General features: G+C 47.2%; 3 protein-coding genes across 42 annotated transcripts in view; 1 reads left to right on the top strand and 2 right to left on the bottom strand.

The window, feature by feature from the left end:
- The window catches only part of LOC125428587 (zinc finger protein 883-like), a 1,608,225-nt gene that overhangs the window by 670,187 nt on the left and 912,817 nt on the right, over positions 1-25,221 (bottom strand). The gene's annotated exons all lie outside the window — the stretch shown is intronic.
- LOC125428692 (zinc finger protein 558-like) lies at positions 1,941-13,810 on the bottom strand. Of its 2 annotated transcripts, XM_048489225.1 has the most exons (9): positions 13,696-13,810; positions 10,959-11,098; positions 9,408-9,988; positions 9,224-9,314; positions 7,815-7,894; positions 7,526-7,673; positions 4,738-4,817; positions 4,405-4,555; positions 1,941-3,040 (listed from the first exon to the last, which is right to left on the bottom strand). In XM_048489225.1, the coding sequence occupies exons 3-9, from the start codon at positions 9,810-9,812 to the stop codon at positions 2,244-2,246; spliced, it is 1,752 nt and encodes a 583-aa protein (XP_048345182.1). In that variant the 5' UTR covers positions 9,813-9,988; positions 10,959-11,098; positions 13,696-13,810; the 3' UTR covers positions 1,941-2,243. The 2 variants fall into 2 exon arrangements, with proteins under 2 accessions (XP_048345182.1, XP_048345183.1); XM_048489226.1 differs by lacking the exon at positions 10,959-11,098 and having other exon boundaries at positions 13,696-13,806.
- LOC125428540 (zinc finger protein 420-like) overlaps positions 14,176-25,221 on the top strand; it is a 45,025-nt gene continuing 33,979 nt past the window's right edge. For 6 of the 10 annotated variants that reach the window (XM_048488807.1, XM_048488814.1, XM_048488809.1 and 3 more), the window contains exon 1: positions 24,906-25,068. Coding sequence is in view for 3 of the 10 variants with exons in the window: in XM_048488813.1 (XP_048344770.1) it covers positions 22,854-22,996; positions 24,942-25,068 (270 nt within the window). In the remaining 7 variants the exon portion in view is untranslated. Of the gene's footprint in view, positions 14,303-16,513; positions 16,602-22,488; positions 22,997-24,626; positions 24,641-24,899; positions 25,069-25,221 lie in introns of those variants that run through there. The other 4 variants (XM_048488815.1, XM_048488813.1, XM_048488812.1 and 1 more) reach the window with 4 other exon arrangements.

Here is a 25,221-nt window from a genome sequence, read left to right on the forward strand (position 1 = left end):
TTCATTTTATTAGTCCTAATTCTTCCCCCCAGCATTTTCAATGGATGCCCCCTGGTTCTAGTATTGTGAAAAAGAGAGAAAAATTTCTCTGTCAACATTTTCTACCCCATGTATAATTTTACAGACTTCAATCATATCCCCCCTCCCTCAGACGTCTCCTCTGAGTCCCAAACGCTGCAGCCTCTCCTCATAAGGAAGTTGCTCCAATCCCTCAATCTTCCTTGTTGCCCTTCTCTGCACTTTTTCTATCTCTTCGATATCCTTTTTGAGATGTGGCTGTGCAGATTTTTAAAAACACTGTTTTGGCAGCAGTTGCCACCACAGCACAAAGATCTTCACAGTATGAGTGAAAGTAAGCTGCAGCAGCCATTTTGTGGCAATCATCTTGTGAAGAAGAAGAGTTTAGACTTATACCAGGCCTTTCTCGCCTGTAAGGAGTCTCAAGGCAGCTTACAAACTCCTTCCCTTCCTCTCCCCACAACAGAGGACATATGAGGTAGATGGCGCTGGGAGAGTTCTGAGAGAACTGAGACTAGCCCAAGGTCACCTAGCAGGCTTCTTGTGTAGCAGCGGGAAAACAAATGCAGATAAGAGTCTGCTGCTCATATCATGGACTGAGGAATCAAACCCGGTTCACCAGATAAGAGTCCACCACTCTTAACTACTTCAGCACACTGGTGCTGTGCCTACCAAATTGTCTCAGAATCCCAAATGTGCACACAGGCTTTTTGCTTTTCAAAACATCTGCCTGAAGAAGCATTCCAATGAACTCAAAAGCTTGCATAATACTTTGTTGTTTTGATTGGCCTTAATCATAAGACATGACATGGGATTTCTTTCTTGTTCTGGTATTTGTATGGGCCCATATGGCTGATTACAACTTCTTTTTGCAGTTGGAAATCAGCTAAGGGAAGCATTTGTTTTTAGACCACTTATATGGCTATGCAAGTTCAATACAATTCCCACCCATCTAGTTATGATGAAGTCTAGCTGTGTCAGCATATTGTCTTGTTCTTCTTTATCTTTATCTTTATTAACCTTTAATAGGCATAAATATTGTCTTGTTCAAGTTTAACTAGGATGGTGAAATACTGAAAACATTTTTGATCCATTGGGCCAGTTGAAGCCTTTTGGATTTGAGGGTTTTGACTTTGGGTGGGAAGGACTAGTCTAGAGGACTAGCTGATCAGCATATCGCCTCCATTCATGAGGTAAATTTGTCGCCTACTGAATCATATCCATGGTCTAATGAGCTCCGTATTGTCTACTCCAACCAGATATTGCTCTCCAGTGTCTCCGCAAAGGTCTTTCCCATCATCTGCTTCTTGGTACTTCTAACTGGAGATACTCAGAACTGGACTTGGAATCCTCTGCAGTCAAAGCAGGTGCCCGTAAATTAAAACCAAACAGAAAGAAGGGAAAGAACCTACTACACCACCCTGGTTCCATGTCTCTATATTGAGAACCTTGGTAAGATATTCCTTAATCATAAATGTTGCTTGCATTTTACTAATCTAAAGTACATAAGCAGCAATTAAAAGAATAAATAACCTCAGCTTGGGGCTCAATTGAAATTCACCACTTAGGTAACAATATGTAGGTAGGGTGCTGTGTGGTTTCCGGGCTGTATGGCCGTGTTCTAGCAGCATTCTCTCCTGACGTTTTGCTTGCATCTGTGGCTGGCATCTTCAGAGGATCTGATGGTAGGAATGGAAAGCAAGACTTTCTACAGACTTCTCTGTGACTCACATGCCAGGCTACTCTATTCAGATGGCCTCACCTTTTCACCTCACAGTATATATACTCCACTTGCTTTCCATTCCTACCATCAGATCCTCTGAAGATGCCAGCCACAGATGCAGGCGAAACGTCAGGAGAGAATTCTGCTAGAACACGGCCATACAGCCCGGAAACCACACAGCACCCCAGTGATTCCGGCCATGAAAGCCTTCAACAATAAGATATGTAGGTACTTTGTAAACAGAACAAGCCTTAGGTTCTTCCTATGTCTGCAGAAAGGAAGGGTACATAAATATTCTGGATAAATAAATATCATTATTATCAACAATTAATAACACACACAATCTGGGGCTAGTATGCTGACTTGTTGAGTATTGGTCAGTCTAGTGCTTGCAAGGGCTAACTCTGCAGTTAAAGGGTTGAACTCACCTGTGGTGGGTACCAAGGGGAAGTTTAGTGTGGCCACTGAGACTCTTCCCAAACTCTAAGCATTTATATGGTTGCTATCTAGAATGGGTTTTTTGATGTCTAATAAGGTTTGCGTTCTGATTGAAGGTCTTTCCGCATTTTGAACATTGAAACGGTTTCTCCCCTGTGTGAATTCTCTGGTGGGAACTGAGATGTGCACTCTGAACGAAACTCTTGCCACACACCGAACATTTATACGGTTTCTCCCCTGTGTGGATCCTCTGATGTGAACGAAGACTTGAGCTGACTCTGAAAATCTTCCCACATATTGTGCAGTCATATGGTTTCTCTCCAGTGTGGATTCTTTGGTGGTAAGTCAGGGTTATGCTGACTCTGAACCTTTTCCCACAGACAGAGCACTCAAAGGGCTTTTCCCCAGTATGGATTCTCTGATGGGCAACAAGACTTTTGCCCTCAGTGAACCTCTTTCCGCATTCTTTGCATTTATATGGCTTCTCTCCTGTGTGGGTTCTCCGGTGGGCAACAAGATGAGCACTCTGGACAAACCTCTTCTCACACATTGGGCACTGATACGGCCTTTCCCCTTTGGATGCCTTTGGATGGGAAGTATGATTTCTGGTCTGACTGAAGCTCTTTCCAAAGTCTGAGCTTTTCCCACCATTGGACATTTTCCAGCGGGGTCTAAGGACTAACTTACTAGTAAAGGCTTTTGCAAAGCAATGCCGCTTGTTTCTTTTATTTCCTTTGCCATGTTCTCCTTGGCTTGGGTTTTCTGGACTGCTGGGCTTTTCAGAGGCCACAGATTTCTCCATCTCCTTTACTTCGGTTTCCTGGCTTTGCTGTTCTTGTTCCTTAGGTTCCCCCACAACACCTGCAGGGGGAAAAGAGAGAGGGAGAGACTTGGCAAAAGAGAAATGGTGGCTTCCAATCACAGAAGGGACCTAAATAACTGCTGTTGTGAATAGAATTGCAGGAAGAATTTTTCCCTCTGTATAGTTAGGAACCCAATCCACACGAGGGGGTGAAGTTTTGCAGCAGCCAGGGATGACATCGCTGCGTCACCTCTAAAGAGAAACGGGGAGGTGTGGGAATGTTGAAGCAAGTTTGTTTTCTGCTGCTCCAGAGGCTGGAACAAGGAGTAATAGATTCAAGGTAAAGAGATTCCACCTAAACATTAGGAAGAACTTGCTGACTGTCAGGGCTGTTCGACAGTGGAATTCACTGCCTCAGAGAAAGGTGGAGGTTTTTAAACAGAGGCTGGATGGCCATCAGTCAGGAGTGCTCTAACTGTGTATTCCTGCATGGCAGGTGATTGGGTGGCCCTTGTGGTCCCTTCCAACTCTATGATTCTATGAGATACAGGTATCCTTCCAAGCAGAAAGTTCCCAGTCCATTCCATGGAATCTCCTCTAAAACATCTCAAAAATTAATATTTGGAAGACTCCAGCCAAGATTTTCAAGAGTGACTTCCACGCCGTGAAGAAATATTGGTCAAAATAGAACCTAGGAAGGTATCATACTGAATCAGATTCTTGGTCCACTGAGGTCAGTATTGTCTACTCCAATGGTGGCAAACCTTTGGCACTCCAGATGTTATGGACTACAATTCCCATCAGCCTCTGCCAGCATGGCCAATTGGCCATGCTGGCAGGGGCTGATGAAAATTGTAGTCCATAATATCTGGAGTGCCAAAGGTTCTCCACCACTGGTCTACTCAGACTGGCAACAACCCAGGGTCTCAGGTGAAGGTCTTTCACATCTCCTCCTACCTCAGTCTTCACACTGGTGATGCTGGGGAATGAACCTGGGACCTTCTGGATGCCAAGTCAGCGCTCTATCAATGAGCCTTAGTACAACAGTCTTCTCTGGAATCTTGACTATTTGTATGTAGTGTGAGTAGGTGCAGGAGGGATCACCATTTGGAAAAGGAAGGGACAAAGTGCTACTGGAATTTTGAAGTGATATGAAGGAAGTCATGGAGAAGGAGTCATTCTCTATTTAAAAAGATTTAAATTGTTTTAGAGCATTCCAACTGGATTTCAGGAACATTTTAATTGTATCTCCAGGGTTTCCTGAGCAACATCATTTGGCTTCTGGGCAAATTTTAACAATACTTTTTACAGAACAACAGATAAATGGAGCTTAAAGGGAATGGGGTCTAGCCCACTGTCATTTCCAGTGAATTCTCTGCAATGCTGATTAACGTCAACAGTCATTCTCATGTTCCGTATTTACCAGCCAATACAGAGGGAGATATTCCCAGAGAGGTCAGATTCCTGCAGTTCTCCTCCATGATTTCCTGGTGCAGGGCTTGCTGGTCTGGATCTAGTAGAGCCCACTCCTCGTCTGAGAAACATACGGCCACATCCTCAAAGGCCACTAGACCCTGAAAGAAAAAAAGAGTGTTTTCTCCTTGCAGATCATCTGAACAGAAAGTGAAGGCAAGGGGCTGGGGGAGTTCTTCAGCAGGAGTATTCAAACCATCCCCGAAAGACATAGGTCCCCTTTGGCCTGGGGTCCCTGACAGAGTCCCCAACTCTTGTCCATAAATATCTCCTCCCCCTTTACCTGATCTGTTTCCCCAGAGGTGGTTTCTGTTCCACCGCAATCGGAAGATCTGGAATTAAGCATTAGTGTCCTTCCACAACCTGTGGAGGAGAAAAAAGAAATATTTTAAACAACATATCTTCGTTATGGATGGATCTTCCATCCATCTTTCTGTTATGGAGTCCATATATCAAAACAAGTGAAGAATCTTTATGATCTTTATAATAACGTTCATCTCTCCAAATTAAAGCAGAAGTCTCAGACTGACAATGCCCAAGGCTGCACTGATGCATTTGGCTTGATATTGTTCCAATATTGTATAAATAGGAGCCGTCTCTGTGTGAACTGTCCATGTCCAGATAATCTCTTTTCTTTCCTTTGCCTAAACGTTGCAGTCTTGTCCATCAACGTAACATGATAACATCTCCTGAGCCAAGACTCCAAAGAAGGGCTGGGTTTTTTTTTATTCTATTGAAAAGGGAAATTTGTTTACTTGGTTCCATTTTTCCTCTCTGTGGGTCCTGGGGTTGGGCAGTCTTGTTCCACCAGCAGAAAATGCCTTCCTGGAAGAAGGAGAGTCTTTGGCCCTTTTAGGTGAGAAAGAGGAAGAGTTTGGATTTATACCCCACCTTTCTCTCCTGTAAGGAGATTCAAGGCAGCTTACAAACTTCTTTTCCCTTCTCCCCCACCCCCACCAGATACCTTGTAAGGTAGGTGGCGCTGAGATTTCTAAAGAACTGGGACTAGCCCAGGGTCACCCAACAGGCTTCTTGCGTAGGAGCAGGGAAACAAATCCAGTTCATCAGACAAGAGTTATGATTTCTGTGGCACTAATTTGGCATCTGCATAGCCACATTGTTCGGATGAGAGAGCTTCATGAGCTCCAGAGCTTCATGGCTGTTCTATCACCCAGCAGTGACTGATAGGTTACGCCAGGTCTTTGAGAGGTAACTGTTGACCACCTGTACCCGCAGGAGTCTATGGATTGTTGGTATCACGCTATATTTATTTTCTTTCTAACTGGATTACAGCAATTGGAAGATTTCTCAGATTGTTACCCCTTTCCCTGATGACTTGAGAGATATGACCAGGGCATTAGGCCGGCAGTCACAAAAAAGAATGAGACTTCCTCTAGGGTTTTCTGCTTGTCCTTCTCTTCCACAAGGTACTGATCAAAGGCACTCTCTAAAAGAGAGTGGTTCCATTGATGGAAATCCTGAGTAATCTGGACTACAAAATTGGGAACCACCTCCCAGCTGCGCAGCCAGGTGAGTGAGTGAACATCTAACTGTGTGACTGGTGCACTATGAGTTTCTGTAGCAAAGAAGGGAATGAGAGAGAAGGCCTCCAATTTCCAATCAGGACAAAGGGTGAACCACTAGCTGGGGCTTCTTCCAATGCTAGACTGCCCCACCTAGACCAGAACAGGTACTTTATTCACTTAGCTGCCTGGCCCAACTGAAGGCACAGCTCCTGACCTTTAAGTCTCAGTTGGATTGGGACATACATATATATCTTTCCACACTTAAGGATACCCAGAGAGACCTCACTTAGTATCTCTCTGCTGACTGAGGGTACCTCTAAAAAGGTATAGTGGAAGGTTCTTGTTCTACTGTGAGGATACTAAGGAATGCCAATCTTCAAAAGATTATGGAGTGTTTACAGCCTTTCTTTCCAGGCTGGGATTTCCTGGTATCTAATTAAGATGCATAGAGCCAACATGGTTTAGTGATTAATGAATTAGATTACATTTCTAGGCCGCCCTTCCGCTTGTGGGCTCAGGGCGGCTTACAACATCGAAAACCACAATTAAAACCATCAAATTCAACCGTTTACACGAATGGAAACCAGTAATCCAAGATGGTACTAATATCTTTTACAATACATAACCATGCCCTAACCCTGGTCGAATCCCCACTACCGTCTTAGCCAGGTTTCAGAACACAAACTAACCAGGTTTGAGGGACGACCTCCCCGGTCGAATCCCCACTACCGTCTTAGCCAGGTTTCAGAACACAAACTAACCAGGTTTGAGGGACGACCTCCCCGGTCGAATCCCCACTACCGTCTTAGCCAGGTTTCAGAACACAAACTAACCAGGTTTGAGGTCATTTGTGTTCTGAAACCTGGCTAAGACGGTAGTGGGGATTCGACTGGGGAGGTCGTCCCTCAAACCTGGTTAGTTTGTGTTCTGAAACCTGGCTAAGACGGTAGTGGGGATTCGACTGGGGAGGTCGTCATTCCACTGACGGAACCATAAACCTGGTGAAACAGCTCCATTTACAGGTCCTGCGAAACTGCATTAAGTTTCACCAGGCAGGGGCCGGTGTGGTGTGGTGGTTAAGAGCAGTGGACCTGGAGAATTGGGTTTGATTCCCCACTCCTGCACACAAAGCCTGCTGGGTGACCTCAGGCTAGTCACAGTTCTCTAACAACAGTCTCAGTTCACATGGAGGCAGGAAATGGCAAACCACCTTCGAATGTCTGCTGCCATGAAAACCCTGCACCATGAGTCAGCTGTGACCTGACAGCACTTCACACTCCCAATTAAGCCGAAGAATTCCATTCTGACCCAATTTTAGTCTTAAAAAGCCATGCTGCTCTTTAGATTTTTTAAATATGCTGGACTATTTATAGAGAACTACCGGTAAACTATCCCAAATACAAATACTAGATTTCAGCTGCTTTTGGGAGAACACTGCTGCTTTTTCCGGCATGGTTCTCGGTGCTGGTTTGAACCTAGAAAATCTTAGAAGAATTGAAATCAGATGCGATGGAGGGTTTTTGATGGCTACGCATTGACACAGACCGATATCAGGAGGAACGAGTCCCAGAAACTCCAAGTTCCTGCAATTCTCTGCCACGACTTCTCTGTGCAAGGCCCTTTGGTCTGGATCCAGTAGATCCCACTCCTCCTCTGTGAAATACACAGTCACGTCCTCAAAGGTCACCATGTCCTGAAAGAAGAATGGAATACTCATTCCTTGCAGACAATCCAGAAGGTGTGTGCAGGGGAAGTGGTTTAAATTTGTTAGCAATAGTATTCAACCCATCCCTATTGTGGGGGGGACAAAGAACAGGGAGTCCCCAACCCTTACCTGATCTGGCTGCTCAGAGGTAGTTTCTATTCCACCCCCATGAGAAAGTCTAAAATGAAGCGTCAACGTTCTTCCATTGCCTGTGAAGGAGATCAAACAAGTGTTCTATCATTTTAGTTGCACACCCGAATTCAAGGCAGAGCTATTTACCTTCACGCTTTTCTTGGCCTGGAACTTGCATTCCTTCAAGAGTGATCCCATCCCATATAGCTTCATCCCAGTGACGTAGGTATAGATTTTTTAAGGGGTGGGTTCAGTGACTAACAGCTTTCTGGCTGTTCCATTCCGTGCATTGTTTCAAGCAAGCCGGACATGTAATGGGAGGGGTTTGAACCCAAGACCCCCCCTCCCCTTATCTATGTCCCTGCTTCACCCTAAGCAAGTACAGAGGAGAGCCTCTGTTCTTATCTGGTGAAACTCTACAATGAATTGCCAAACGCTTTCATGGTTGGAACCAACAGGCTGTTTTCCGGGCTGCGTGGCCGTGGTCTGGTAGTTTCTGCTCCTAACGTTTCTCCCACATTTTACCATGACGTGATTCTAAAGATGCCAGCCATAAATGTGGGTGAAATGCTAGGAGCCAAAACTACAAGACCAAAGCCCACAACTTTGTGGCTCACAAAAACCCACAACTTGGAAATCTAGAATGCTAATCCTGAAGAGATTCTAGAGTGCCTTTAGCTCTCCTTCCCAGGCAGGGATTTTCTGGTTTCTGATTATGCTTCCAAATCTGATGAAGCCTGTACCCTGTGTGTAAAGTGCCAACACATTCAGCCAAGATACATTCAGAGGTGGTTTGCCTCTCTGTAGCAACCCTGGACTTCCTCAGAGGTCTCCCATACTAGTATTAACCACAGCCATTCCTGCTTAGCTTCCAAAATCTGATGAGATTGAGCTAGGGTGGGTTATTCAGATCAGATAAGGTGCTAGGGTACATGGCTATCTTCTGCCAAATTATATACAGTTTTAGTCTTTAGCTTTTTTTAGATGTTGCTTCGGAGCTTTATAAATCAAACAATAAAATTAAGAGAAATAAGCTTTCCTAAAAACAAATATATTTCAGCTAATGGAATGAAATAAAATTCTCCACCCTGGCTCTTGAGACCCACTGCAGGCCAAAGTTGGCTTATGCAAAAGCACCGGCGAAATAAAATGGCAGCCCACAAATTTCGGGCGTATTGGCAAAGAGGAAACATTGGGACACGGTCATTAATCCATCAGACGCAAGTCAGAGAAACCACAGTTCAGATTCTTGGCTAGCCCCGAGGATACAGGTTGACTTTGGCCAATATACTCTCAGTCTAACCTTCCTGACTGGATTAATGAATCACAGATGTACCCTGAACCATGAAAAGTGGGATGAAAACATATTTGTGCACAAAGTGGAGTTGTGACCCATTTCTCCTTACCCAGTTGGCCATCCTCCTGTGGCGTCCCATTGAGAACTGGACTTTTGCAAGTGTTGGATGGACTTTTCTCTGCCTCAGGAGCATCAGCGGTCTGAAATAACATTCATGGATTACAAGAAGTAGAGGGACAGGCCTCTGCAATATATTTTCCACCACGCTTAACTACTAGAATAACACCCCTCACCTGCTCGTCCTGCATCTTGTCCTCTGCCTGGCTCATGAGGAAGCCTTCCACCAGGGCCACCGCCTGGGAACTGGACTCTGGCCCACATTCCCTGACCCAGCTCTGCATCTCCGTGGGCAAGACAGCCAGGAACTGCTCCAGGATCACCAGGTCCAGCATCTCCATCTTGCTGTGCCTTTCTGGCTTCAGCCACTGGCGGCAAAGTCGGTGGATTCGGCTGCAAGTCTCTCGGGGCCCCTTGGCCTCCTGGTAGGGGAACTGCCTGAAACGCTGGCGGGGGCCATCTGAGCTGACAAGGCCCCCACCCCGGGCCTTCCGCAGCCTTCGTCCCCTGAATCCCCTGTTCTTCACAGTCCTGGTGGCATTAGGAAATCTTTCTTTTTCAGAGCGAGCAGAGCTGTTCATCTTGAAGTGGAGGCTCAGCTAAAAGGTTTTTCTACCCGTTTCTTTCTCAAGTCCAGGAATAGTCAAATGGGTGGAGCTACGAAGCACTGCACAGCCAACAAGGTGTTCTAGGAGCAAATTACGGTGCTCTCTACACCGGCAAGCAAAGGAAGATGAATCCAACCACAGATTTCCCTCTGTAGGAAAGAATCAAAGACAGAACAGAGAATTCAGCTCAGGCCCACAGACTGAAGTCTTCCTTTGGTCAAGAGTCATGTGGTAAGAACATAAACAGCAGTGATATACAGGAACCCACTCCAATCATTACAATAGTGGGCCTACGCCCCACCTTCCTCCTACCCCCTATGAGAGGGAATGTTCCAGAACCATGTGACCCTGAGAGGACTCTATGCGTTTCAATCCCCTCTTAGGAACGCATCATGACCTTGCCACCTAACCAAAGACTTAATCAAAGAAGAAAATGTTTTGAAGCTTTGATATAGATAGGTGAGAGCACTAGTACCTCCCCCCAAAGCCCCCCCCCCCCAGCCAAATCCCATGGGGAGTCTTTTGACCCCTCCAAGAACTTATATCATCTTCTGCAGTAAATAGGAAATAGTTCAAAGTTGTGGCAGGCAAAAATGGAAAGTTGAGAGGTGATAGTTCCTTAGAGACCTCTTGAAGGGTCATGTGACGCCTCTGTGGGCATTCTTATTGCCCCCAGTCCAAAGGAAGACTATTACTATTCCAGAGTGGAAAAGAAGGAGGAGAGGCAGGCCATTACATAGAGCACCGTTGCTGCCCCCAACCTTAGGCCTGGTAGAACAGCTTCACCTTGCAGACCCCATGGAAGAGCATCAAGTCCCTCAGGGCCCAGGTCTTCCTTGACAGAGCATTCCATCAGGTCGGGCCAGGGCAGAAAATGCCCCGCCCCTGTTTGAAGTTAGCCTGATCTCTCTCGATCTGGGGATCACCCGCAAGTTGTTATTTGCTGACCGTAGCCAGTGTGGTGTAGTGGTTATGCACAGTGGACTCTAATCTGGAGAACCGGGTTTGATTCCCCACTCCTCCATATGAGTGGCTTGTAGGGTCTCTTGAGGGACAACAGCAGATAGCAGAGTTTTAGCCTCACACACACCCCTCAAGAATTTTCTCAGCTCCACCTACCTAACAAGGTGTCTCTGTTGTGGGGAGAGGAAGGGAAGGGTGTTTGTAAACTGCCGAGTCTCCTTACAGGTGAGAAAGGTAGGGTATAAATCCAAACTCTTCTTCTCTTCTTCCACTTTTGCTATCCCTTTCTGAAGAAACTGAAAGAGAGAAACTAAATTAGAGGAAATTAGCAAACAAACCCTTTTATCTGCGGTTATACATACGGGAATGGAAAATAAGAGTATAGATTGTACAGTATAATTTGAGGTAAGTCTCCTGTGGCCAAGCAGGTACTAAAGAAAAAAACTAATTCAGAAGGTGTTAAGTATCAAGAAGACAAAATGCTAGGGAAAAACAATAATGCTACAAAAAGTCTACGGATATTCTCATAGGCCCCAGTCAAAAGAAAATAAAGACCACAAAATGGGCAGCAGGGAAGTGCAACTCAAAAGCTCAGTAAATGTTTTTATTGTGACTAGAGACCGTCTCTTCCTTCACTGCTTTCTTGTCTGTTTAAACAAGCATCTCTCCTCTGATACAATTAGCATTTCTTCATAACAGCTGTTCCTCTTCTATACGAGAAAAGGAGAGAGCAGAAGGGAAACCTGTGCTCATTGGTGTATTTGAACCACAATGAGATAGATCTTGTTGGAGTGAGAAGGCCAACGCAAATTATTACAGAAGTCACATGAGTCCCTTGAGGATCTTGGATAATGGGGTAATTTTAGAGTCCCTCCCTCCGTCCATGCATGTTCAGAACCCATTCCTATTGGTCCAACTCCATGAGAGGAGTTCATGGAGGGGCTCACAAGAACCACTTAGGAGATCGGGGGAGGGGACATGATGGAGCAAAGTGGGTGTGGTTTAGTTTCACTCCCCACTTGTACAAATCATTATCTTCAAAGCTATTCCTTTTGGTCCAGGACAGCGCAATGTGTTCATAAAAGGGTCACACTCTTATCCCATTTCCTTTATAATTGTCTGTATTATATCTAACTTATGTTGGTTTATGACTGTACTAAAAACTGATTGATTGCAATGGGTCACATGAACCCCTTGGGTGGGGAGTCTCTTGAGGGACATTGGTGGATGGCGGAGAGTTTTAATCTCATTCCCCCACCCCGACGACACCACAAACTTGAAACCCATTCCCATCAATCCAAGGTGCTCAGATGAATTCATATAAAGGTCACATAACCTCCAGCCCTTTTACTAGTTTTGGGGAGAAGAAGAAGTTTGGCAGAAGGTTCTAAGGCTGCAATTGACCACTCTCAAAATCATTTCCTGTTAGTCCAAGATAATGTAATGAATTCCTAGAGGGATCACATCACACCCCCGCTTTAAATGGTCTTTCAAGGACTGTCTCTTCCCTTGAACACCCTATAGGGTTGCCATAAGTCAGCTACAAATTGATGGCTTTTTCCACCACCACCCGAATCCCCTAACTTCACCCTTGTGTGCCAAAGATTCAGAATACTTCTCCCTTATTCAGCAAGGTCACAGTGAATTCCTAAAGGGGTCATGTTTTTTTCCTGAGGGGCCTCCCACAAACAAAGCAAGAAGGGAAGAGCCATGACCTGCTGCCATCCCCTGCCCCAAGTAGCCTATACACAGGTACACTGTGAGTGAACATGGAGGCTCCGTTAATCCAGACTCTTAGCTGGTGAAATTCCTTCCCTGCCCCTGTGAACTCCATATATATTGAAGGCAGGCAAAAATACTGCCCGGCCTCTGGCTTCTTCTTCATTAACTAACGTCAAGTACTGGTATTATCTGAGAAGGAAGGAATAAAAGATGTCTCTTTCCGCCCCTGCCCTGCCAGGCATCATTACATAAGCCTCAGTTGTCACTTTTCTAAATCAAAAGGCCCTCAAATGCCTCCGGTTGTTTCTGAAATGGGAAGAAGAATGTTTGGAAGTGGAGCACTAAGGCCCCTTCCGCACACGCAGAATTATGCAAAGTAGATTTTGCTATTCCGCACCGTAAAATCCAGCTTCAAAGCCCAGCATTGAAAGTGGATTGAAAGTGCATTATTCTGCATGTGCGGAAGGGGCCAAAGCGTTCCATAAAGCCGAAAAACAAAACCAAGGATCTTGCTGCCCTCCAACAGTTTTTGGTCACCCGCTTTTTAACCCCTTTCCAGACTTTCAAACCCAGAATTGGCACACAACAGGGCCTTTCTTATGAGCGCAGCCCCAACAACCCCACACGCTGCCTTCAAAACTTCAGGGTCCCTTTTTTTGTTGGATTTCACGACCCACCCACCCCGCCGCCAAATAAAACACCCTTGTGATTGCGAAATTCGGGTCCGGGCTCCTATTTGCATTCCTTTGCACGCAACTCACACCCAACCTCCTTGTCGGAAAAACTGGGTTCCAAATAAGACCCTTTTTGATCCTGGACGGGGCGGCCCTGCTTCGAGGGGCCGGGGAAAGGCGGGGGGCTCTTAGATCCGGCTGCCCAAGAGGCACCCGATTTGACAGACCCGGACAGGCAGCATTCGGCCCCGGGGAAATGCAGCTGGGCTGGGCTGGGCTTCTTCCGCGTGGGGCCATCCCCTTTTGCAAGCCTGGGGGCAAGTTCAGGCGTGCCGAGGGCCGAGAAGGGCGCACGGCGCGCCCCGCGTCCCCCACCCCATTCTGCAATGAGTCGCAGGGATCTTGTCCCCCTCGCCTTTGTCTCCGTTCACTGCCCCTAACCCCCCTAGATCCTCTCTCCAACACCTTCCCTACACTCCAATGCGCTTTGAACTCACCAGATCTTTGGAGAGGGGGCTGGGGTGAGGTGCCACGGAGGTCGCTCCCCGCAAGAAAGTGCGCTGGCCCCCTTTCTAGGAATGCCAACTCGCTCCCTTTCCTGCTCAGGGTGACGTCCCCGGAAAAATCACCCCGGTGGCACCATGCCCGGGCAAGGAGGGACCCGCTCGCCCGCTGCAGGCTGGAGGCAGCATTGCGCCGAGAGCCGGCTGGGCACGCGCAAAAGCGCGCAGGATTCTGCAACAGACGCAGTTATTTCCCCCAAATAGTTAAAACCACTCGAGCTGTGCTTCCTAGAGAAGAAGAAAAGTGTGCAAGGGGGGGGGAGCGATAGAGGATGCTCCTTCCTGCCCGGAACTCTCCCCCTCCCGACCCCCCCCCCCCGCGCCAACCTTTGAAACGTGGGCTGCGCATTTGTCGTGGGAGGGGAAGCCGCAGGTCGGCCTCTTGAGGAAGTGGAGTCACGAGAAGCTGTCTTGTGCTGAATCAGTCCAGGGGTCAGTATTGGCTGCTAAAGACTGGTAGCAGCTGATGTCTGGTGTTTTTTTCCCCTGGAGATGCCCGGGATAGAACCCGAGACCTTCTGTCTGCCAATCAGTTGCCCCTGTGGGTATTTCGCACCACTGTCTAATTGAACCGGGGAGCTTTGGCATGCCAAGCAGTTTGTTTGTTTCTTGTTTGCCCCCTGGGGGGGGGAGGGGGGTGATTAAAGGTTTGGGTTTGGTTGTGTTGATTGTTCTTTTAGCAAGGGGGCTAATTAGAGCAAGGAAGCAAGCAAGACTCTTTTCTTCTTTCCAGACCAAGCTCGGAGGCAGCTGACTGGGGGAGTGGGGGGTGGGGAGGGAGAGGGGGGAGAGAGAGAGAGAGAGATTTTCCTAGGATTGCCAAGTTGCCAACCTCCAGGTGAGACCTGGAAATCTCCCAGAATTACAACTGATCTCTAGACTACAGGATGATGTATGAGTCTGAAATTGTGTGCATCGAGGAATGCTGCTGTAAATTTCGTTGTGCGTGCACAATGACAATAAAATGCTTATGCTTAAATGCTTATGCTTACAGAGATCATTGGAGAAAATGACTGCTTTCCCGGGTGTGGCATTATACCCCACCCCCACAAATCTCCAGGGAACTCCCCTACTAGAGCTGGCAACCCTCTCTTTTCCGCTTGGGGTCAGGATTTTCAACATCGAATTGCCTCTGCAATTTGGCCTCCGAGGAGCGAGAGGCTCATATGGCTCCAAAAAGAAAGCCAAAGGAGAAACAGCAGCCAGGCATGGACCTGGTAGGGGCAGCCTCAGTATATTTTAAGTGGGGGTTTAGTAATTTATGGTTCATGGAGCCTATATTATTTATTTATAATTTGTATTTTGTTATGTGCTCCATCTGTTTGTTGCTGTATTATGTTGTTCACCGCCCAGAGCCCTTCGGGGGAGGGGCGGTATAGAAAATTAATAATAAATAAGGAGATGGCAAAGGGTGATATTCCTCCCCCTTTCCACAAGTTATATCCCCACATATGTTACATTCACCTTGACTGAGAGGTATAGTGTACAGAGGGATGGACCAGGTCTCTGGGTGACTCGGGTTCAAATCCTCCCTTCTGCCGTGGAAGCTTGCTGGGTGACGTTGGGCCTGTCACAAAGTCTCAGCCTGACCTACCTCACAGCGTTCTTGTGAGAAGACAGAGGAAGAAAGAACAATGTTTGAATCTTATTTCAGTGGGGAGACCGATACAAACAAACAAACAAACAAACAAATGTATATCCTGTGAGTCATGTTTTCTCATCATTTTGGTCTTAGCGGCCAACAGCAAATGCATCTTCCACCTCTGCCCATCTTGAAAAGCAAAATTGGCCTCCAATGTTTTTTATTTGACAGTAGGGAGTAGAAGTTAATTCTAGAAAATGCGGTGTTTGGGGGAGGGGAATTAGAAGCGAAGACAGACCCATCCGTCGGGTTCCCCCTACAATCCAGCTTGCAAGTGGAAGCTTTGGTTGCTCTGTCCTTTTGTAAGCCACGTCCAGCCTCCTTAGGGAGTCATGCTTTGAATAGAAAATGACCTTAGTAGTGGTGGCTCCAGCCTTATTTGTGCTTTCTGTGGAGTTGTCAGAGAGCTGCTCGTCCAGTTCCCATTCCCTTCTGGCCTCCATTCCGAGTTGCCAACTTCTAGGTGTGGCCTGTAGATCTCCCAAAATTACAACTGATCTCCAGACTTTAGAGATCAGCTCCCCTGGATAAAAGGAATGCTTTGGAGGGTGGGCTCCATGGCTTCATAGACCTGCCCCCTTCCCTCTCCAAATCTCCAAGAAATTCTCCACCTGGAGTTGGCAACCTAGGGATGCCAGCCACTAGGTGGGACCTGATGATCCTCCAGAATTACATTTCACCCCCCAAAATGCAGAGTTCAACTTCTCTGGAGAAAATGCATGATTTGGAGGGTGGATTCTCTGGCATTATATAGAACTGAGGTCCCTGTCTTCTATATCCCCAAGCTCCTGTTTTCTCCATCCTCAAATCCTAATCTCCAGGAGTTTCCCAACCTGGTTCTGGCAATCCTAACCCCCCCCCCCCCAATCCCCACAGGTGGGCGGGGGAGGGATTTGGCAACTCTATTTTCCCTCCTTTCAGAATTTTTCCCTCCAAAATGTCTCTTCGGAGCACAGAGGACAGGAGTCAGAGCCTCCTGTTTGCTAACTGGCTTTCTCTGGTCCTTGTCTTTCTTGCCGTTAGGGTCAGTCACAAAAGAAGCTCTTAGTAGCTTTTTGAAATAACTGATTCTCCTCAGTGTATTCACCCAAAATCTTGTTGGTCTCATAGATGCTACTGGATTCAAATCTATCTGATCTCCAGATGACAGGAAGCAATTATTCTGGAGAAAATTTGGAAGCTTTATCTGCATGAGGGGGTATGTATATTATTTCTCTCTTCGATGTGAGTTCTTTAGTGGATTGTAAGGTTGGCCTTCTGCCTAAAAAGTCTTTCCACACTTGAGAGTGTGGTGTTGTGAATAGGGCAGTGGACTAGGACCCTGAGCCACCTGTGTTTGAATCACCACTTGGAAACGCCATGGAAACTCTTCAATAGACCTTGGGCCCACCACAACCTCTCAATCTGGCTTATCTCACGTTCTTGTTGTGAGAAAACGTAGGTGAGGAGAATGGTTTTCTAAACTGCTTTGAGTCCCAACTGGAGAGAAAAGCAGAATATGAGTAAAGAAATGCAGATACAATCTAAGCATTTGTATGGTTTTTCCCTTATGTGGTTCTTTGATGGGTAGTAAGATGGGCTTTCTGACTGAAGCTCTTTCAGCAGTCTAAGCCGTTATATAATTTAGCCCCCAGGTGGGTATTTTGATGGGGTAATTAAGTGGGTCTTATGACTGAAGCTCTTTCCACATTCGGAGCATTTATTGCCAGAGCAATTCTTGCCAGAATGGATTCTTAGATGGACATAACATTACTGTTCCAATGGGATCTCTTTCCACATACTAAGCATTTCTATAGTTTTTCTCATGAACAGATTTGTGGAGGGATAGAAAGGCTAGCATTCTTACTGAAGCTTTTTCCATACTCAGAACATTCCACATTTGGAGCCTTTATCAGTCAGTCAATATTTATTTTGATACAAAATCAGCTCCAAAAAATTAAAAAATGTAAAAATAAAATGTGAGATGTAACATAGCAGAATAGTGTCAGCTATGTAGTAGAAACATTAGCCTCAGTCGACAGCTCATGCAACCCTTTCTCTCAAAGGCAGAATTTGGCAACTTGGGTCATAACGCCCCAGGAGGAGCCTGCAAGCAGAAGAGAAACATAAGGCCATTTCCACACGGCCCAAATACGACGCCTTAGGGACGGCAAAAACCTCCTGGAGGGAGGTTTTTTGAAAACAGCGTGTTCCCACCGGCACGGTGCGAACGGCACCACCGGGAACACGCTGTTTTCCCCGTCCCCCCCCCCCCACTCACCTCGTCGTCCTGCGTCGCTCTACTGGACTGCTGAGCCCCTCCCTCGCTGTCCTCCGACCCCTGGAGGTCGGAGGGCAGCGTGGGCGGGTCTTAGTAGTCCAGCAGAGCGACGCAGGACAACGAGGTGAGTGGGGGGGGGGGACGGGGAAGAGGCAGCTCCGTGCGGAGCCGCCTCTCCTGCGCCAGCCACTGCGGGGGCTGCTCGCACGCTCCCGTGCGAACGGCCCCCACCCCTCCACCGGCAGGATTCCTGCAGGGGCGCCCTTTCTGCAGTGCGGAAAGGGTCTCAGATTGTTGGGATCTTCCAGGTAAGGCTGAAAGGATGGAGTGATATACTGAGATCAAGGTCATTACAGAATGGGCAGTGCAGGATGACATGTTCTATAGTTTCTGCTTCCCCTGTGTTGAATGGTGGAGCATTTATGTGGTTTCTGCCTGAATTGATTATTAGATGGGATTTAAAATTACTATTCCAAGTGAATGTCGTTCCTCACTGCAAGCATCTGTATGGTTTCTCTCCCGTGTGGATTCTGTGATGGGAAATAAGACTTTCCCCCCAGTTTAAAACTCTTCCTACATTCTGAGCATTTGTACAGTTTTTCATCCATGTGTGCTCTCCAGTGTTCAGTAGGCTGGCCATTATTTCTGAAACTTTCCCACAGAAATAATGGATTCCTTCTTCCACTTCTCCTTTGCTCCATTTCCCCTTCTCTTTATCATTTCATATATTGTGATAAATGAGAAATGTGCTTTGTACCAGAACAAGGAAATGAGTTAAGAGAATGTATCAGTTGGCTAGGGTAGAAAAGACCGGCTGAGACCAGTTGAACTGAGTAACTAGGCTAAAGGGCAAGGCTTGCACCAGACTGTACGTATTGAGCATGCTTAATAGGCTAATGCATATTAACTTCTCCTGCTCTGCCGACAAACTGTGTTATAATGAACATACAGGAAGAATTTGGGAGGGGCAACATATCAAGGAGCAACATGTAAATAGGTGGACCGGAAAGTTGTGACTCTAAGTGCCCTTAGCCAATGGGTGTGGAGAATTTGGGAGAAGGGAATAAACATGCTGTGGATATGTTGTTTCGGTGGAATCTGCCCATGTGGGGACAGCTCGCTTTCCTTTGCAAATAAAACTAGTTAAAACTCTCTTCTGTTGGCTTGATATTTGGTAAAGAAATATTGGGCACCACAATATTATATTTATAGGCCGTCCTTCCCTTCCTGCTTCAGGGCAGCTTCCAACAATATGCAGTACAAGGAAACACGAATTGAAATCTATAACCAACATTTTATCCTAAAAACCCAATGGTGACTAGCACTCAACATTATAAAATCCCTATTCTTGTAGGCTGCAAATATGAGGGGACAGGGTGGAAAAGAAAGAGAGGGGGACCATTAGCTGGAATGCCATTGCTGCCTTCAACCTTAGACTTGGTGGGACAGTTGTGTCTTGCAGACGCTGCAGAACTACATCAAGTCCCTCAGGTCTCACTTGATAGACTTCCATTTTAATTTACTTGGCATGGTATACTAGCCAGGGCTGACCCAAGTTTTTCCTGGGTCAGCTCTGACCATCCAGTCCAATACTCTGCTTCCTTCATCAGCTAGCAGCCTGCTTTGAAGAAACCAAGGAGCATTGTCCGAAGAGGGAGCCATCCGCCAACCTAATCCTCAAAGAAACAGCCTTTGCATACAGAGGTGACATTTCACCTTTTAACCAACCTTTCCTTCTCTGTTACTCCTACTGAATCCCCAAGTTTCTAAGAAACTCACTCAAGTAATGTTTTGGCTGAAGAAGAAAAAGAAGAGTTTGGATTTATACCCCGTTTTTCTCAACTGCAAAGAGCCTCAAAGTGGCTCAAAAACTCCTTCCCCTCCCCACAATTTGGGGGGCTGAGAGAGTCCTAAGAGTATTATGACTGGCCCAAGATCACCCATGTGTAGGAGCACGAAAACAAATCCAGTTCATCAGATTTTAGTCCACTGCTCATGTGGAGAAGTGGGGAATCAAAACATGGTTCCCCAGACTCTTAACCATTACACCACACTACACTGCATAGTCAGTGAAGAAAAATTACCAACGAATGTATGATGTGGAAGATAAAGTTTCCAGGGTCAGATCATGGTTTCCAAAATACAAAAGAGAGCAACAGGAAGGACAAAGGGCAGCCATTGGGGAGGGCTGGCTCGCCACTGTTAGGGATGCGCCTAGTTGACTGAGATTTCTCTCTAGCCTGCTGAAGCTGTTACAAAATATATTGGCTGGGATTGTTGAGATGCATTCCTAACTCAATGCAATCACTAGAAGATATATGTAACCAGCCTGCTATATGGTACCACTGCTGTAAAGGGGACATTCTTTTCTTGAGCTTCTTTTATGGCTTCACACACTCAGTAGATAACTAGGCTTACCCCTGACACTTTTGATCTCATGGGAAATGGGATGTTTTCGTTGTCCTGTGGGGACAGGAAGCCAGGTGGCTCTTTATCTATCACCGACCTTGGGGTGCCTAGGCTCTGAATAATTCTCACATTTCTTGGGAAAAGGGGGGGGGTATTTCTGAATAAAGGGGATGGCAAAAGCCAGGTTTGATAGAACTGGTTTTTCCAAGCTGGGTGCTTCGATGCCTACCAATAAACACTGCTGATCAACAATTCAGAGTCCATTTATTGCTTCAAGGTTCGAGACCTAACAGCCACCCACTTTCCTGACTCACAGACTGGAAAACGCTGCATTGCACCATACTGGCTTTTGGCAATGAAATGGATGGCAGCCAAGGCATGTAAAGAGGAAAGGTTTGGGGGATTGTCAAGACTGGGGTTGTCAATAGAGTATGCACCTGATTTTCTCGCCATCCTCACTCCAGCCATGTGGTTGCTGGATGAATGGGCTTTGCATTTGCTTTTGGGAGAGGAGGCTGGAAGTTGTTTCCTGGGGTAGCCCCCTTTCCCCAGGGCTAAAGTGGGGCAGGGTGAACAAGGAGAGGGCGTGAAAGAATAGATGCAGGCAAAATGCTAGGAGCTGAAACTACCAGGAACCTTTGGAGAAAAGGGGAGATCCTCTTTACCTAGGCAACCGATATCAACTTGTGCCCACCTACCCACCCCCCCACCCCCCGAAAACACCTTTTCCCTGGTTGCAATTCTCTGACTTTCCCCTCCCTGGTCGGATTGCCAACCTCCAAGTAATCTCACACAGGATCATTACAAAGAAACAGAAAGCAAATAGTCCCTCTACAAAGGGCTCAGGTCAAATTTAACATTGAGCACTATCCATGTTGGGCTGTCCTTCCCCGGTTCTTGAACGACTTCATGTACCTTCGCATTGGCCCGTTACCTTGTAAGTTTTCCAAAGAAATCCTCTTCCGAAAAAGTCTACAAAAATCCTTATTTTGCAGCTATACTAAATAAGAACTGGCTCTCCAGGATAGAGACTCCAGCCTTTTGCCCCCCTCTGGTCTCAAGATGAGGCTCACCTCCTCCTTTGGGGCTCCCAAGAAGCTCAGTGGACCTGTGCTGGGGTGGGGGGGAGGGGGGAATAGGTGGGCTGGATCCTGCTTGGGGGGGGGAGGTTTGGGGGGGGGGAGAGGCAGGTATTTCCCGAGGCCAGAGATTTGGCGAGGCTAGGAGGGAAGGGGGTGTCTGTGTCTCCCCTCCCCCAGATGTTAGCCCAGATGTTTCTGGCCTCCTCCAGCCATTCCTGCTCTGCCTCTCATCTGGTTCTTCCCTCCTCTGCACCGCCCCCTCCCCAAGCAAACCCCAATCCCGTTCTGCAAAGGCGATGCTTCCCACCTACGACGGAGGGGGCAACGCTTTGGGGGATGCTCCCCCCCCCCCATCAGCCTCCGCCCCACAGAAAGGAAAGCCACAGAGCATAAAATCCCAGAGAGGCCGCCAAGAAAGGGGGCGGGGAAGCCATCTCGTATCCTACCCCGAGATGGGGAGGCTGTCCTTGTGTAACCTCAGCTTGTGAGTTCTGTGGGGCAGTACTTGGAATGAGTTGCAACAACAATTTTTAAACAACAATATGGTTTACTTCTCTTTACAATTAACATTAAACATCAACATTTAACGTTACAATTCAAGGTCCTGTTCAGGTTGCATTTCAAGTCCTTCTATTTACAGTCTACTGATATTGCCAAGTCCAATTTCTTCTTGCAAGTTGGCTGGCTCCTGAAGACTCCAAGGGCTTGATGAACAGGTTGCAACATGATGAAGGTCTCCAGGAGAACTCTCACCCATTACAACCACAAAAAGGAAACCCTGAAACAATAAACTCCAACATTTACAACACAGCAAAACAACAACTACCTTCCCAGTAGTTCCCAACAATATTGAAATTACCTTAACAAGGTGTTAAGGGCTTATAGAAATCAAGGTCCGAGTCTGGTAGCCTTGCTTCTTCTGCAAAAGAGCTCTTTCAGCCTCTCTGCTGCTCCGAGTCTCCACCCCTTACTGGGTCAACCCATTCTGGGCCAACCCATTCTGGGCATGGGGGTTACACTTGCAGCCCCGCCAGCCCCTTCCGAGTGAGTCAAGGGGGATTTGGCGGCTGGTTGGGGGGAAGCTGGGAAACGGGGGGGTGGAAGGGACATGCAAGAGGCGAGCCTGATCCAGGAGAGCCGCCCCGCTGCAAAGCTCCCTCTGGCGCCCCTCCTCTCTGCACAAGGCTGGGGGGGGGGGGGAGGCAGCCCCTTCCCCGCATTGCGGAGGTCTCCAGAGTGATTGACATTTGCAGCGTTGGAGGATCTGGGCGAGACCTCTGTGTGGGGAGGGGGTAACTTGTGAATGAAGGGACTGGATTGTGGAGCGGGGGGGGGTTGCTTGGGGACAGACCCCCTGGCAGCCGCTCTCAGGGGCAAGAGGCTGGCTCCAGAGGAGGAATCCAGGGGAGGGGAAGCCTATGACCCCCCCAGGGAGGAGAATACGCAGTGGGGACCCCTCCAGTCCTGAGTTTTTCGCTGGGGCATTCAGGGCGTGTTGTGGAAACAACGAGGCGCGTTCAGACGGGCTGAGTCTGCAGAGGATGTCCCTTCATTCAGGAGGGCAAAGCCCCGAGCAGAGTGCAAAGTGCAAAGGGGTTTTTCTAGGAGAGGAAAATAATGCCTCTAGGGCCATTGAGGGGGTGAAATGTAAGGCCAGGATCTGCTGGGCAGGACCCAAAGGAAGGGGGGGAAGCAGCAAATGGGGAGAAGAAGAGCCCTCTCCCTCCCCTCCCAACTAGTTCACATTCACACCGCACTTCCTGGGTCAGAAAGAGCCTCTCCCTGCAACACAAAGAAGCCTCCCAAGAAAGAAGAGCCGGAGGATGAAGCCCTGCAAGAGAGGTGAATAGGAAAGGGACCTTCTAGCCCAGGGGCCTGCAACCTGTGGCTCTCCAGACGTTCATGGACTACAATTCCCATCAGCCATGCTGGCAGGGGCTGATGGGAATTGTAGTCCATGCACATCTGGAGAGCCACAGGTTGCAGGCCCCTGTTCTAGCCACTTTAGACTGGGGAGGGGGCTGATGGCTTAAGGCTGAGGAGGGGTTGGAGATTTGGGGGGAGGGGGAGCCCACCCCATTCCGTCTGCCCCTCTGATTCTTTGCAGCCAGTCCACAGTAGGCCTTTCCTTCCTTCCACCTTAGGAACTCAAGCAATGCAGCCGTCTCCTTTGCTCTTTGGGAAACAGGTGAGGGAGAGGCCCCTTCCAAGGCTCTCCTTCATCCTCCCCTTTCAAGTCCTCAAAGTTGGAGGCTACTTTTCTACTCCTTGGGGTGCGTGCAAAGGAGGGGGCTCTGGATTTTCTGAGATTATAAACCAGAGACTCAGGATCTTTTCAGGGTTAGCATTGCTGGGTGCTGAATGGAAGGAGAGAGAGAAGGCCCCCATCTGGCAGGTTAGAGACATCAGTCTCTGACCTGAGTCATACAAGCAAAGACAGTGGACATGGCCTTTTTCCTTGCGGTGCTAGCTTTCTATGTGCGGGAAGTTTCCCATGAGGCAAGTTGCCATGTTCAGGGATGGAATCTCCCACCTGCCCCTTGAGCCAGACTGTTCAGTTTTTAGTTCTTAATTAGTGGTTATGGACATGATATGTAATTTGACAGTAAATCTGGAGTGATCCAATGAAAAAATAGCAAAGATCCATGAGCAGCCATGATTTAGAACTGTGCTTTTCCTTTGTTGTGGTACCATAAATCAGTGGGTGCCTGATTTTTACGCTGCAGTCTTTAGCTGTGAACATGACCTGTGAATTTATAGCGATCTATCATGAAACTATTAACTATTATGCAGAGGATATGTGATTCATGTAGATCCCACTTTTACCCAGTCCTTTTCTGAACCCAACTTCAACGAAGATGTAGCATTTTTTTTCTTTTTGGTCCAATTCCTCTTCGTAGGGCTCCCATAATCTTTTTCATCCAATTCCTCTTCGTAGGGCTCCCATAATCTTTTTCGTCCAATTTCTCTTCGTAGGGCACCCAAGCAGGGTGTGGGGTGGGGTCATTCTAGGTACACAAAAGAGTTTGGGTATTGAAAGAAAAGGAACTTCCCTTCGCCCCAACCACCCGAGCAGTGTGCCTTGCGCATACTTCTCAACCTCCAGGAGCCAAGGAAGATGAATATCTGTGGAACATTATTTGAAGAGGGGAAGAAAGAACAAAGGAGGACAGGGTATGGAAACAGTGGGTGCCCCCAACCCAATCTAGGATATTATGAGCTTTTCAGGATCCTGCCCCTTGGTCTCTAAATCAGCTCTGCTGATGGATTTTTTAGGATCTGCTCCTAAAAAAGACTGACTCTTCCCTCAACAACAACAACAAAAACCCACACACAGCAAGGATGCTTTGTGGCAAAGGGGGCAGATACTCTTATTGTATTTGTGCCACTTTGAGTCCACTGGGGGAAGGACTAAAGAGTTGGGGTACTCCATAGGAGGAGAACAAGGTGTAATCATCCCAGAGTTATTGGAGGTCCTGAAGCTGCAGGCAGTTTACCTCAGAAGGACTCCCATCTTTTACACACATACATATACATACACAGTCACACACACACACACATGATTTTTATTATAAAACTATTCATTAATATTCTGGGTACAATAATTTTCATACTATTATTGAAAGGGAGGATTGTGTTGATGTTATTAGTTGGCTATTAGTCTGTATTTTGATTGTGGTTTTGAATTTCTGCAGCAGATGTTACCTGAGTCTCCCAGAGTGATATTGGGGGGGGGGGGTTGAAGCTGCCAGTCGTTTACCTCAGAAGGACTCTGGCCTTTTTATAGAGCTGCACATTCAAGGGCTGCAAGAAACTCCTGTAAAGAAAGAGCAGTTGACACCGGCAGCAAAACTGCAAGTCAGTTCATCGTTATCGGAGCTGTTGGACAGAAGTCAGAAAACAAGCCCAAACTAGTACGTGTGAATTATTGTTTTACGTACTTAATTGCTGTTCTATAAACTGTGTCTTATTTTTTTTTGTAAAAAGACATTTGCTTGTGGCTGTTTCCATAAATGTGAGTATCACAAGGTGGGCCTGGAGATCGCCTGGAATTACAACGGGATTGT

This window comes from Sphaerodactylus townsendi, linkage group LG03 (assembly GCF_021028975.2).
Source record: "Sphaerodactylus townsendi isolate TG3544 linkage group LG03, MPM_Stown_v2.3, whole genome shotgun sequence".
Taxonomy (NCBI): domain Eukaryota; kingdom Metazoa; phylum Chordata; class Lepidosauria; order Squamata; family Sphaerodactylidae; genus Sphaerodactylus; species Sphaerodactylus townsendi.